This window comes from Misgurnus anguillicaudatus, chromosome 5 (assembly GCF_027580225.2).
Source record: "Misgurnus anguillicaudatus chromosome 5, ASM2758022v2, whole genome shotgun sequence".
Lineage (NCBI taxonomy): Eukaryota > Metazoa > Chordata > Actinopteri > Cypriniformes > Cobitidae > Misgurnus > Misgurnus anguillicaudatus.
The window spans coordinates 16,199,072-16,214,621 of NC_073341.2; the positions used below are offsets into that span (position 1 = coordinate 16,199,072).

Sequence of the window (15,550 nt, forward strand, 5' to 3'; positions counted from 1 at the left end):
ATAAGGTGCTTGCACAAATGACTTATGAGGTCGTTATTTTTGGAGGACAGTCTCGCATTTCTTCATTTCAGCGTATGTCCTTTAAAATATCCTGGGCAAATTCAATGTATTTATGTAATCCTGAAACAGTAAGTATAACTATAGAACCACTTAGTCCTTAAGAGTCCTTAGTTAGACTAAATGCCATACTATTTGATTTAATTTTACCAAAACTAAAAAGTGTGAGGAATAGAAGTGTTTTTCAGTATTGTATTGTTAGATCATATCACATTTTACCATTCCATGTTTTTATACATATTTTTCTTTTTATCTGCCTTGTACATTACAGTACAATTTAGGAATGGATGAAAGATAAACTGTCATAGCAGGGAAGAAAGATTTTAAAAATTGTGTAAGGAACATTACATGTAACTTAAAGGGATAGTTAACCCTCATGTTGTCCTAAACCTGTATGAGTTTCTTTATTTTGTTAAACACAAAAGAAGATATTTTAATAAATGATGGTAAGCAATTAGTGGTACCCATCAACTTCCTCGGTAGAAACAACATATACTGTGGAAGTCCCTGGGTACCGTCAACTGTGTGTTTACCACCACAACAACCTATTAAATGCCTTACTGAAAGACCATCAGCTATTTTTATCTTTTCAGTTTATACATAGCTTCCTGTACACGCTTATATTTGCATTGCTAATGCTAATAACACTCATTCATTCATATAGTAATGTTTTGCTATAAGAACAAATTTTAGATTAAGAAATCAAAATGTCAAAAAAGCCATAAACTTTTGAACAAAGAACGAGCGTTTTATCTACAGAATTGATTTTGAATGTTTTTCCATTTTGTATGGGCAAGTTTAACTTACATTTTCTTAAAAATGTGGTAAAAATCTAGTTAGGTATGTCGCTGTTGAGTTCTGTGAATGTAGAGAGAGGAAGATAATGGGCAGATTATGGAAAGATAAGAGAAGAATGACTGTGGGGTAAAACAGAAAGCGTCACCTAATTTTCTACTCTGAATCACAGCTACAGTACAACACACAGAGAAAGAGATTAAAAAAAGACAAAGGAAAACTGATTCATTGATGCTGTGATAAAACAATCCTGTGTCCTATCTGATAATGCAAACAATTAGTTTTTAAATTGCCCACACGTACTTCATAACCAATGACGGTAAAGGACAAGTGTGTGATAAAGATTTACAGATAGGAATACAGAAACTATCAAAAAAATAGTTTAAAGACATAAGGCCTCATTTATGAAACAAGCGTACAACAGAAATCTTGTAAATGTATGGTCATTTCCATGCAAAACTTGGCATTTATGAATGTAGACATGTGCGGTGGATATTACTAATTATACAACAGTTCTTTCTGGTTCTCGAATCTGATTGGCTAAGAGCTATGCGATATTGTGCTGATAACGGAACTGTAACCGCTTCACCTTTCGTATTATTCCGCCACCTAGTGAATGGAGGTCCTAAGCAGGCTCATCTCTGAATGGAAAAACACAGACGCCCTGTTTTGAATCACTCTCCGTGTGTCTCATTAGTTTACTAGCTCATAAATCAGTCTGTGAATCCCCAATCGGAAGTTATTCCGTCAAAGATCAGCGCTCTTGGATGTTACATTAAAGTTAATGGGAGAAATGTCTTGTCACATCGTGTGGACGATTAACACTTGGAAAGAGGAATATAAACAGCTATATCTCTTATCAGAACGGGAAAACACCGTGGAACTGCAGGTAAGCACCGCAGCTTTTAAATGTGGACATTGATCATTTACTTTATCGTGACGTGACTATTAAAACATGTTATGAGATATCGCCACTGGTATATTTATAAGCAGCATGCAAAAACATCTCTCTGACACTTATAAAAAAACGTTTTATATAGTACTGACAAGAACAAAGTTTAATAATAATAATCGAGTGCTCGTATCGCGTTAAGAATAAATGAGAAAGCAATAGTAACGTTATACAAATATAGTTTTATTAACTTTTACCTCGCGCCAAAACAATAACAACACAAAAGACACTAAATATGAATAAAAAAACAAGTAATAGTTGGATCATGACACCAAATACTGCTGATTTGATCTCATTTTGACGATCATAAACAAACAAGGCCAACATGAGAGCCAGGGAATCCCTGTCAGAGATGTAGCCCAGAGAGGGCGGTGGTCAGCCGAGCGAGTGAACACTGACGTCCGCTCATGCTTTGGTTCTCATTCGTACCGAGTCTCACTAAGCAAACGTTCAAACAGGCGCTATCTTTACTAATCGACTGCAGATTTAAATATAATACATATACATTCTCGACTGAACTAATCTTAAAACTACACTTTGTGACCAAGAAACGGTAATATAAAGTAACGGCTTTTCCGTCCATTGAGTTGTTATGAGCTTCAAAGCAGCCGAAAGTTTTACCTGTCATTCTGGCCGCCCTCAAATCCGTGGCGGAAGAAGTAGTTCTCAAACAAAGAGGCTTTTAAAATAACTCCGTTGTTGTTTTCTAGTTTTCGTTTTCGTTTAGGCCTCTGGCCTAATCACAGCCGTGATGATATAGAGCTATATCACACTCCTACTCGAGCGATAAAAGTTTCACCTTATGTACACAAGCGTTTGAGTTAGCGTGAAGGTGAGATGTATGTTTACCCTTTTCATATCCTATCTCAAAATGAATAAGGAGGACTACTGAGAAATAGTGTTTTTGTTTAGTTTAACAAATATTTTAAGTTAAATACATGACATTTTGAACTTGCTAAATTTTAACAATTATTTTTGGTGTAAAATCAAGTTTAATTTTTATTAAAATATATCACATTTTCTTTGAAAAAACCCTATTTAATTGTAGTTTTGGAGCTACAATTGATGCGACATTTTGAAATGTAGCGTTCCTGCAGTGAATAATGGCATGTTGTTGTATTAAGCTGTTAGAATAAAACGTGTATATGAATAAATATAACGTTAAAATTTAAATCTTAAAGATGAAGAATGACATTTGATTACAGGGATAATATTAACGCTTAAGAGACAAACTCAGCGTCCACATCTCTTACTTAGATAAATGTATATCTAGCAGATATCAATTTCCTGCATATAAGAGTTACATAAATAAAAATCACAGTGGTAATTAACACCCCTGGCTTACTGTAATTATACTCAGGTCACACTAATTAAACACTCCTCTTCTGTATGTGCTGGACTCCCTGACAGGCTGTCTGGCAGACAGGTGAGCTAAACAGAGAAACTGTGTTTGTTCTGTAATCTGTGTTAGATCAACTCTAAGGAAGTTTTTTTCTTAATTTCCTGATTCTTTTTAATTTAGTGCACATCAAGTCAAGATGAATCATGTTATACAAATTAAATGTTGTTATGGAGAACTGATCACCATTAATAGCATAAGTGTACATGTAAAAGGTGGTAAATGGTTCTCCCATTGTTCAAGTGTTCGTAAATTAAATTACGTCTGATTATCACCAGCTGTGATGAGTTATTGTACATGTGGTTTGCAAATTTCATTGTGCGTATAAAACGTCACATACAATATTAAAGTAGCAGAAATGCAACTGAACTATTTACTTAATTTGCTACTTTAACTTTAATATTTCTATATGTTTATCTTATTAACACTTGTTATGATTGGCTAATCTCTGAATATACAGCTGCAGTAAACGCTCAATGTGATTTGCTGGTGAATGCTAAATAGGCTGGACTTAACAAATTGGACTGACAGCAGACATGAAATAGCCAGATATTCGTATACCTAATGCCCTGTGACAATTATTTGATCATGCCCCCTCTCCATTTAGTCCATTTAATGTGTGATTAGGCAATTCAGAACATTCACTCACCCTAATTAAATAACAAATGATTGTGTCCGTCTATTAATGGCACAATCATAAAATGTGTAGTTAGCTTTGAATCGGTGAACATAATTGTAGAAAAATGCCCTCCTTACAGACCCATGTGAAATGTGCAAAAAGTGCAAAAAGAAATTGTTGCAATTAAGTGCCTCTGAATTTCTGTATGCAATAGAAAATTTAAGTTAACAGGTTTCAGGTTAACATCTGGCGTACCATACCTTCAGCATTTCACACCTTAATATAGTGTTTACAGTGCATTTGAAGTATTTTCTAAACAATGTATTGTAGTATTTAGTTAGTGTCACAATATCATCTTGGTTTGTTAGTATTTTTAGTATGTTTTCCTTATGTTTATCATCATGTTCATTTAGGCCCTGTTTACACGTACATGGTTATTTTGAAAAACTGAGACCTTTCCCTTCGTTTGCTCCCTTCGTTTAAATTCGCCTCTGAATACGATTCTTTCTAAAAACTCCCGCCAGAGTGGAGATTTGGAAAATCTTCGGTTACATGATTGCATGGAAACTGAGACAAACGAATGTTTAGGCAGCCAACATCACAGTATGTGCCAGAGCTTGCACCTACGCCAAAAGTGGACCTTGTTCAAAAGAGAAAAAGGAAATGATTCGTTGCTGTTTATGGGATTCTGTTAGGGTTACGTGGGCTTGAGCTTGTCGTTACACCATATATACACGGGTACATGTCAATGAATGCTTTTCTGAAAACTGACATGTGTGCACAAAGTTATTTTTGAAACCGGAGATGTTGAAATGTCCATTTATGAAAATAGCCACTCACGCGTAAACATAGTCTTAGGGGGCATGCACACCAAAACATTTACGCCCGCGGCCAGCGCATGTTTTTAATTGTTTCCAATGGAAGCTCTGCGTTTTTCAAACAAGCCAGCAGCTAGCAGTTTTCTTCCGTGCTGAAAACTGCCGCTCGCCGTTTTATCCACGCTTTGCGCTGAGCGTCGAGAGTTGAAAGGGATTCAACTTTGGGTGAAAAGCTCCGCTCGTCAATGTCAGTTCTCTCATGGCCGTCCAATCACAGTGGAGGAGGATGGGACATTACCACAGCAACTAACCGGCTCACAGCTGAAGTATCAGAGCTACCAAAGCGCTCGGCTAAAGAAAGCTGGCACTCAGCTGAGAAACAGCTGCCATTTGGCGTTCTCCAGGCATTTTCAGCCACGTTTAAAAGTTTTGGTGTGCACAACCGCTTGGTCATTATCCTGGTAATTATTCTATTTCTGTTGTCATTTGCTCCCATTGTCTACATCTGTGTCTTGTTTGAGTTCATTAACTGTGTTGGGTATGAATGCCCTGCCTGTCTTCAGTTCCTGTTCCAATCTACTTGTGACATACTGTGGAATAACCAGTGTGGAGTATTTTCTTTCGTCCGTTTATTGTGTTATTATTAAAATGAATGCTGTTAAAACTATCTTCCTTGTCCTCCATTGTCTGTACCACACCACAACCGTGACAGAAGATCGGCCCAAACAGAATGGAACAGGCACTCTGCTGCACTGAACAGGGAGAATGTTATCTCGAGGACTACACCACCAACTTCCTAGATCTGGCGTGCCTTACTCAAATCCTGGACAGTAACCTCCTCTATCTGTACGGCCTAAACGCTGTGAGTAGGGCACGCCTGGTGGGTTGTGGTCCTCCGGGGGGTTTAGTGCACCTCATCGAGTGGGTCCTGGTGAGCTGCGGTTCCCCCTTCACCATCAGCAAGACAGAAGAGATTGGCGTGACGGCACGAGCCCGAGCCCACCACGGACCAGATGGAGCCAGAGCCTCTCACAGAGTCCATCCTTGAGCCAGGGCCAGCCATACGGTTCGTTATGTGGCAAGAGCTTATCATTGAGCCCCTCATTAAGCCATTACCCAATGAATTCTCGAATTACAAGCCTATTAAGGAGCACAGGCTCATGAACTTTGATGATGGGTCTGTTCCCACCCATTTCTCTGCCCTGGGATTAATCTAGAGGCAGCTGGGAGTTGGTGGATGACCCGATCCTACCCTGTATCTTGCCTGCCCCAATGCTCCCCAATTATTCTGTATTTACGCTAGTCCTGCCCAGCCTTTCCTTGTCTCCGCTGGTTCCGTCCAGCATGCATTCTCCAGTGCATCCTCCAGCTCATCCTATTTTCCTGACTCTTGTTAACCAAAGTATGCTGTTATTGGACAGCTCCTTGGCTCCTCCACCTCAACGATCAATGTCATCTCCACCTCAGGCTTCCGCAACACCATCTGGGTCTTCTGGGACAGTTCCCCCATTACGCCTGGCTTCTCCTTGTCCATGACTCCTCCTCACCTTGTCAACCCGGTAGCACCACCTTGGCTCTGTGCTCCCTCGGCTCCACCGTGGTTCTCCATCCCTAAGACTCCACTGGGCTTACTCGTCCCTCAGGCTCCACCTTGGTCACTCATTGCTCTGGTTACGTTTCGGACTTCCGGCCATCCCACTACGCTATTTCGTCCAGGTCTGCCGATTCCCCATCTACACCTCAGTCCCCCAATCCTGCAGCGTCGCTTTGTATTTCCATGACTTTGTTGTCAACTTGTTCAGTTGTCCCTTAGCTTCACTTGGGTCTCTGTCTGCAGGGCTTCCGGTACCATCACTCGAAACCAAGGCTTCATCCCCGTAACTCCTGTGCTCAACCTTGGCTTCTCCCTCCGTCATCTCCACCCTGGGTTGTCCCCATCTAGTTTTCTTCCCCTGAACATTTTTTTTGTTTTTGCCCTCCCTCCCACCACTTCGGTGTTGTTTCCTTTTTTGAGGCGAGTAGCGCAGAGGGGAGGGGGGTTAATGTCACAATATCATCTTGGTTTTTTAGTATTTTTAGTATGTTTTCCTTATGTTTAATCATCATGTTCATTTAGTCATTATCTTGTTAATTATTCTATTTCAGTTCTCATTAGTTCTCATTGTCTTTACCTGTGTCTTGTTTAAAACTAACTTCCTCATCCTCCATCTGTACCATACCACAACCGTGACAGTTAGTTTCTTAGTATACAAAAACAAAACGTAGTTTTATTAAGTGAGTCATATCATAGTAAAGACACTGTAACTTTGTTGTACTGTTTCTATAGTCCATTTTACACAGATTACAGTAAATACACGGAAAATGCATCCAGGATTTTTCCGGGACAGTTCCGCTTCAGCATGGATAGTGACGAGCTCCCTGTTTCAGTCCAATCAGCCAACATGTTTTCATTGTAAATGTTGATTTGTGTTTAAATCCCTGTGTCAAAGAGCTGTACCATAATTTTTTGTTGCGATAAGACGCGCATCTTCACCAAGGCATGCCTCTTATGGCATTGTTTCTGCCTCTTGTTCACACAGAATGCTTTCCGTGATTGTTACGGCAATGTTACTGGGTCCTTTTTACGGGAGCAATCACAGAAAATTTAAGGGAACGTGTTTGTGTTCACACAGAAGTCTCTGTGTGATTCCAATTCTATGGAAATTCTCTGGGACCAAAGTGCTGTGTGAATAGGGTTTATGAAAGATATAAACAAAACTTTTTTCTTTAGAATACAGGGCACTGTTGACATATACAGTAGATAAATAGGTTCAATTTTCTGTTGACTACTCTGGTAGAAATGTTCAAAGTTATTCTGAAGGGCATGAGTTCAGCTGGAATACATGAGCTTCACATTGCTGGCACACACAGGACTGGATGACTGAGGTGTCTGAGCTCTAAAAGCACAGCACAAGTCAACAATTAACACCCGCTGAATAACCATGACCTTTTGCAATATAATACACACACAGATAGAGACTGAGATAAACAGAAGGAGGGATGAAAAGTTATTTACTGCCTGAATACAGGAAGATGGGAGACCTAAAATGGTGGAGATGTAGGAGGAAAGTGAGACTGGCGGAGAATAAGCGATAGAGAGAGGTAAAGACAGGGAGAGAGAGAAAGTCCTTCTCTCAGCATGTTCGACTCTAAAAGAGAAACGATGGAACACACATACTGATTCTCCATATGTTGGCCATAGAGAGGGCGGAACACACAAAAAAGAGAGACAGGGAGAGAGAGACTAAAAAGGATGGACAAGAGATAGTTTAAAGGCAGCCGGAGATGCTACTGAAGAGGGGAGACATAAGTCAAAGAAAGAAAGAGAGAGAAGGCAGAGAAAAGATATGATTAAAGGACGGCATTTGAGCTGTAGCAGTGAATTGAGGATGCTGGGGTTGTGAGAGATGAGTGTGAAAAGAAGTTAAGATGAGATTCAGAAAGCAGGAAAAACATGCTTCATGCTTTCGCAAGAAAATAAACTATTTAGTGCTCTTAAAAAATTTGCGGTTGAAAACATTTGATCTACCTTAAATCTACCTTTAAAATACTTTTAGTGGTACAGTTATAGGGATACATGATTGTGTTCCTTAAAACAGAGATCTGTGGCCACACTTAAAGGTCTAGCTAAGCACGACACGCCAAAGGACACACAATAAAATGTTTAATCTTAGACCCTGTGAGGATTCTTAACCGTTCCCAAATTATCATAAATCATTGTCCATGGAAACCTTTAGTCAATGGTCATAAATCCGAGAGGTGCCAACAGCTAGTATAAATGCATAATTAAAATCATAGTGAAGGAGGTAATTAGATGAGCTTAAATAAATCCACACCATGCCTCCGCTATGATCTCTGTAGTACTGAAATAAACCGCTCAGCCAATCAGTGCTGTATTTTACACCCACATAAATAACTAATATGTGTTCCTTACTAATGACTAATGGCCCCATGGGAGAGAGGCAGAGGAGGAGCAGGATGAAGAGAGAGGGAAAAAAGAGGGAGAGAAAAAGAGGAAGCGAGTAAATGAATACTATTTGCCAATGATCAAATGCATTCTCCAACAACAGATATCTTTTTAATCCAAGAGAAAAATGCTAAAATAAATTCTGAACACATAGCGACTGAAGAAGAAGTGAACCCATTGATCATTTGCATTATATTTATTGCCAATTGATTTTGCACTCACATTTACTTGTGTATTGCAAGGTTATGGTAAACGAAAACTGAAACTATTAGTAAATAAACTTTTTTATTAACCGACATTTTTTGTTTTTTCATTAACTGAATGAAAGTTTTCACAAAAAAAGAAAACTAAACTGCAACTATAATGTGCACCTGCAAAACGAATGAAAACTAAATAAAATGTAGGAATACAAAACTTTGTTTCATATTTTAAATGTTTTAGGATAGGCAGTCAAACCCGCACGTGACTAGTGTTACCAAATAATAAATAAGCAGATGTTGGTAGATCATTAATGACCAGTAGGTGGCAGGTTAATGTCCATTAAATTTTTTTTTTTTGAACAACAATGTCCATTAGAACTTCTGACGTGCACAGCAGTGTTAAAAATGTACTAGAAATACGCAGTGAAAAGTTGTAGACAGTTGTTTTTGCACAGTTGTTTTTTTACTTCCAAGCGCTAAATTTTTGAGAGGAGAGTATTTAAATGAATCACACATTGTTTGCTCTAGTCAATTTACGTATATTTCCACCATTATTTAACCTCTATGGACGGTTTCATTGAACGCACGTGCGTTGACGCGGTTACGCTTCTGGGGTGCGTTTCCCGAAAGCATCGTTAGCCAACTACTGTCGTAAGTTTTGTCGTTACTGATTACGTTTAACAATTTGGTGTTTCCCGAACCATAGTTCAAACGAACATTCGCAAGCTGCATCGCAAAGTTGTGTGGTTTGAACGACAGCTCTTCACCTGTCGTTAGAAGCATCGTTCCTTGTTATTATAATATGTAGACTTGCGTTGATCATGCTTTTGAACGAAATTTGCAAAAAACATTGTACCTTCTATATCCATCATTCTAAATACCATAATTCCTCAAATAAAAGCCATTATTCAAATAAATGCCGGGCCTCTGATAGTGGCCAGGGGCATGGTCATCGCGGAAAATTAAAGGCCGGTCTCAAATTAAGGCCGGGGAAAGATGAGTCCCCGAAATGAGTGAGAGCTTAGCGCAGCAACTATAAACGCCTCGTCCGTTTGGTGAGAGGCGCGTGCGATCCACGGATGCCTATTCGCGCAAGAGCACGTTTCAAAAGGAAAGACGTCAACTGCACAAGCACTCACCTTCATCTGCCTTCGTTAAAACCTTTTAATGCGCGCAGCAGGGCTAGTGAATATCTACGGTGCGCACGCAACAGATCAACTAAGCAATATTATAGGCATGTGAGAGGGCTTCATACGACTGAATAAAAAACACAGACTTAACATTACGATGGGTTTCAGTCTTAAGAGAGTGCTTTACCTCCTGCTTTGCTCAAAACAAATGCATTCTAATAGTGAAAGCGCGCCCGAGCTCAGATTGATAAAAGTACAGTGTGAGTGCGTGCATGGAGTAGGGAGGGGGGACGATCGCGCCGGGGCATGATTTGGATAATGTGAGCGCGGTGTTACCTCCTAAATGCATTCAAGTTCATCATAATGCACAGCTGCCAATAGATGGCAGTAGCTAGATGGGTCTCATTTAGTGCTTGTGACGAACTTTTCAACAACCTTGAAAAAAGATACTGTTAAAAAATGAATGAGCTCTATCCACTAGAACGCTATCGCTTTTAATTTAACAGCTAATTTAAAACAATTATTTATCAAACAGATGAAATTTGAAATAAAGGTCTCTAATAAAAGCCTGCTTCAAATAAAAGCCTGTTACCTTCGGCAGTTTAGGTAAATAAAGGCCCGGTCTTTATTTGAGGAATTACGCTATATAAAAATGTTATTTTTTGTCTTTAAGTTTGTAAACAGAATTAAAGCACTGCATTTGAAAACTGTGCATGTGCACAGTCCTACGAGCTTTAAGACCCTGGGAAATCCCTAGGAGGAGTGACGTAAGAGGGAACTTGCGCATGAATTAAATATATAAAAAAAACAACAGATAACTAAATCACGATAGTCATCCGGTGCAATATACGTTATTTACAGCGGTTATCTGACATAAAATCGTGTGCGGCAAAGTTACTATGCTTTCGGGAAACAGTCGTGACAAGGTAGTTAGTTTCTCCAACTATGCATCGTACTATGGTGGTTCAGCAGCGAGTTACGTCGATTTTCGGGAAACGCAGCACAGGTCGGAACTTTACTTCCGGTTTTTGTTTGGTCTGACTAGTGGCTAAAATGAACTCTAGAACAAATACCTTGTCGAAAATAACAAAGGTTTTGGTTTCCTAAAGACGAAAGGAGATGTTGGCGATCATTGATTACCGTTATGTGAAGGGAGGTTTGGCAGCCGGTTTGTAGTTAACATTGTATACATTATATAGTACACATTTTACACAGCAATGTTAGCTCATTGTCATTTTTTATATGGTTTAGCTATGAAATATAAACTAAGGTAATCTACTTGTTGTTGTTTTTTGATTGTTATCAGAAATAAACTACTCTAAAAGGACTTTCTTGTAATTGATTCTTAGCTGAGTTTCACAAGAAGTTACGTGTGTTCCACGAAAGCTGTTTGTTTATGTTGTTACTGCTGAAACTGTCTATAAAAAGCATGTCTTAAACTTTATTCTAATTTGCTCTGCTCTTGGAAATGAATTTTTGCGCCTGTGTTCTTTAAATTGTGCTTTGTCCATAAATCACGCGCAGAAATGTTCACTCCCATCTGCCATTTAAAATTGCGCTCTCATGCTAATTTGACCTTTGTGGTAAATCTGTTTTTCACAGAAAATTTGTTTTACCACAAAATTAAACATAAAATAATATGCTGAATGATGAATACAATTAATCTGTGAATAATTTTTAGAACAAATTCTTTGAGATGTTTGAACTGGAGTGCCAAAACACATTAATTCAAAGACATTTATTTTTAGTATTACAATAAGATCCAATAAATTGGTACTTGTGACTATTATCCCGTATGCAAAAGGGCATACAAGTAACCTCAATGTATAGTCCCCACTAACAGGAGAACACACAATAGCCTTTTCAACGTTCAACCCAGTAGAAATGTTTCCAATTAGAGATTGCAGTCGATGAGAATTATTGGGCCAAATCTGGGCTTTGAACGGCACAATTAACACATCTTACAGTATTACCACCAAACTGTGTTCCCTCTAATAAGCCTAGTTTATTTTAGCTTCATTTCCACTTTTTCTGAACACGATGATTCAACATTATGAAAGGAGACTGATGGATTGTTTCAGTCAATAGTCTTAGACAGACGAAGATGAACGAGGAAGAAAATGAACTGATCTGAGAGCTCTCAAGACACTTGAATTCAGAATACAGGAGTTGTGCTGCAGCTGCCGGCAATAAGCGAGCAAACATAATTATATGAGCCGGGTAACGGGCTGAGCCCACTGAGGCAGAGAGGAAGACACACGCTGCGTCTGGCGCTCTGTAGCTGCTGCTTTTGTTGATGCCTGTAACACTCAGAGATGCAGAAGAGAAAACATCTGCAGAATACTCAAACTTTAACCCATCAATAACAAATTCCATGTGTTTGCTTGTTTAGATCTGGAAATGTATGAAAGATAAAAACGCAAGGAAAATAAATGAGTAGTGTTTCATGTGAACTCCTAAAAAATGTGCAAACAACTTGCAGTGATTTGTGTTTTTGTGAAACACATGCAGAAGAACAAACACCCATGTACATGAATAGAGAGAACCTCTTTTTTACGTAACTGCAGGCATTGCTCCCACATAAAGTGATTTATAATCCCAGCCAGAGCTGAATAAAACTCAAATACCAAACACAATCTCTTATTCACAGTGATGAATTTCAAAAGAAAAATGGCCAAACATGCTAGATCAACCTAATGTTTACGGAAAAGAAATCAGGCACTTACTGTTTCCGTAGAGTTGATGTGTTGTTGGTCCCAGTGCTGTCATTTCGTTCCAGTCTCCCCCTTTCTTTCTCAACCGAGGCCGACCCACAAGACAGGCCTCGGCTCAGCTTTGCGTGCGTCCGTCGAGCCGGACCAGGCACCGTGGATGTGGGCGTGTTACTGCTGATGTTCTGATGCACACCTCCAGCGTTGTGGTTCGGTAGCGATGATGGCTGACCGGACTTTGAGATCTGGGTGAAGTTGTGGTTCAGCGTCGGGTTCTCGGTTCCTGGGGTCTTGTCCTGTCGAAGGTCCTTGTTCTCCTGGTTGACGCGGTCTAGCTGTGTTTCGAGCTCCTCGATACGCTTGCGTTGCGTATCTAAAAGTTTGGCCTGGTTCTCGATGATGTTATTTAGCTCCAGAAGATACTCCACAGCCCGACTCGGGCTGTCTGGGTTGGACTCCATAGTTGGGCTTTAGCCAGTCCCCCCCCCACCTGATGCGTACAGTGGGGGGGAGATAAAACAACTGGTGAAGGTGAAAGTAGAGGTTGGTTATAACTGTATCTCTTTTATATGTTGTAATTTGAGACTTGGCAACTTGATAACTTCATAAATAAACATATAGAGTAGCAGTGTTGTATGTAGTTGATCAACTACACTTTAAAGTTACTTAAACAAGTGCATCCATGAGTCCTTCAGACATTGATGGGTGACAGAGCTCTCAGCGAAGGAGTTTAAAGGTCACTGCTTCTCTTCTTCTCAGCCGTGATTGTACTTCAACAAGTTAGCAGTCCAGTAGGATCAAAGAAGTATGGCATGGACAGTTCTGAGCATCAACTTATGGCTCAATTTGAATCCATGTAATAATAAAAAGCCCAAAAAATGATTCATGCAAATTACTTATTAGATTTTAGTCGAAAGATGGCATCTGTGGAGACTTCCCTTCTGCTGTTTTCAGAAGACCGTAATTAAAAAATTTTATCATCTTGAGATCTGCTGTGCTACACACAACTCCAACCTGCTGAGGTAGCACAGTGGAAAATGGGGAACAGTAGCAAGAAAATACACAACTGATCCCTGAAATCACTGGATTCAAAATCTGTATAGCTTGAGATAAGCAACATACTGTGAAAGTAAACTAAACGGTTCTCTTTACTAACAAGGTCTGTGGTAACACAATAAAGTCACATAAAGCTGTCTCCAAATTGCAAAACTGAATAACAAATAAAATGTCCAACATCTCAAAACAGCATTCAGAGTAGCAAGAGAGAAATTTGCGATTCAAAAAATGAAACACCTGCACGCGCTCCTGTTATCTTCCAGTCGCGTGCCAGCAAAATATCTGTTTCAAAATAAAAATGTACACATATGGCTTCATGTTGTTGAATAAATATTTTACTCACGCCTCCCTTTATGGACGTTTTCTTTTCCTCAACCCATTTTTAGTTTTATATGACGCTTGCAGTCCAGTCAGACGCGAACGGTTTGCGGTTTCCCCCAAAAAATGCGCGCGTACCTCGTGCCTTTTTATTTTCACGTCGACGTCCTTCGAGTTTAAATAATACCGTCGCTTAATACTTTTATCACACAAAATACCTCAAAAAGGCGTGAATCTAGCTTGCTGTAAAGTTCAGCGCTCTTCTGTATTATTTCCCACAGTCAGCGACTCGTATGTTGACGCGCGCGTCGGTTTTCGAAGCTCGTGGATGCTGAGCGTCGTGAGCGTGTTTCTCACCTGACAGATCCGATGGCAAATGCTAGAGATGCGTTAAACTCGTCTCTCCTGCACTCGTCACACATTCGACCCACGCGTGATCTTTTCAATACATGAGGGAGAGAGAGATTCAACAGCGAAGCTCAGATCTCACAATAAACATTTTACATTTCACAAGAGAATAAGTGTAAGAGCATCCACGTACAAAAGCTTACCATAGCAACCATATTTCTGCAATTGGCGTAGAAACAATAGGCGGACTGTGGCGGCTGTTTGGTAAAATGTTTAAAAGGTTGAGTAACTTACAATGCAATACAATACAAAGTGTAGCAATGCTGAGTAAATACCTACCTGTTATTGTGTGGTGTTTGGGCTGTCAATCATCTTTGGACCATATGCTTTTAAGCTCATGCTGTGCACAACACGTAGCTACATAATTACATAGTTTACTATTCTATATGCAGTTTGTGATTTTTCTACTGTGAAAAGTTTTGGTATGGTTGTATTATTATTTTACTCTAATAAAAAAAAACTTTATTGTTGTTTAACAATCAATAAAACATTGAATAGGCTGTGTAGAGACCATGTTTTGATTTTATGTTTTTATCTCTTTTTGTTGTCATAGGCTTTTTGTTTATGCTTGCTTTTAAAGTTCTTTTCAATATGCTTTGCTGTCATCTACTGTTGAGGGCAGAAATTACATCTGCAGAGTCCACACACAAATTTATATGATTTACATATTAAAGACTTCTTAGAGACTTTTCTATAGATGAGATAAAGAGGCATTAAACTGTCTGCATAGAGACCAATATTATGTCTTAACCTGAGAGTAATTTGCTATTTTGTAGCATGTATAGTTGTTGTATTAAACAGAATGTTATTGCATGATAACATTGCATTGCATGTCATTTCTTGGAGCAAAACCAAAAGATCATCACAGATTATAGAACATTGAGAATCATCACTAGTGAAAGTGACATGCTTGTCAACCTATACTGGAATGTGACCTCTGCATTTAAAGGAGTAGTCCACTTTAAAGATGGGGTCCATTGACTTTTCATAGTACTATGATAAGTCAATGGACCCCATCTTTAAAGTGGACTACTCCTTTAATCCATATTGAACACATGCACTGAACACACACCCGGAGCAG

General features: G+C 39.2%; 1 protein-coding gene across 1 annotated transcript in view; it reads right to left on the minus strand.

Moving 5' to 3' along the window:
- The window catches only part of iqsec2b (IQ motif and Sec7 domain ArfGEF 2b), an 81,348-nt gene extending 66,764 nt beyond the window's left edge, over positions 1-14,584 (minus strand). The window contains exon 1 of the mRNA XM_073867639.1: positions 12,703-14,584. Coding sequence (XP_073723740.1) covers positions 12,703-13,148 — 446 coding nt within the window. The 5' untranslated portion in view covers positions 13,149-14,584. The remainder of the gene's footprint in view (positions 1-12,702) is intronic.
- Positions 14,585-15,550: the final 966 nt, after the last annotated feature.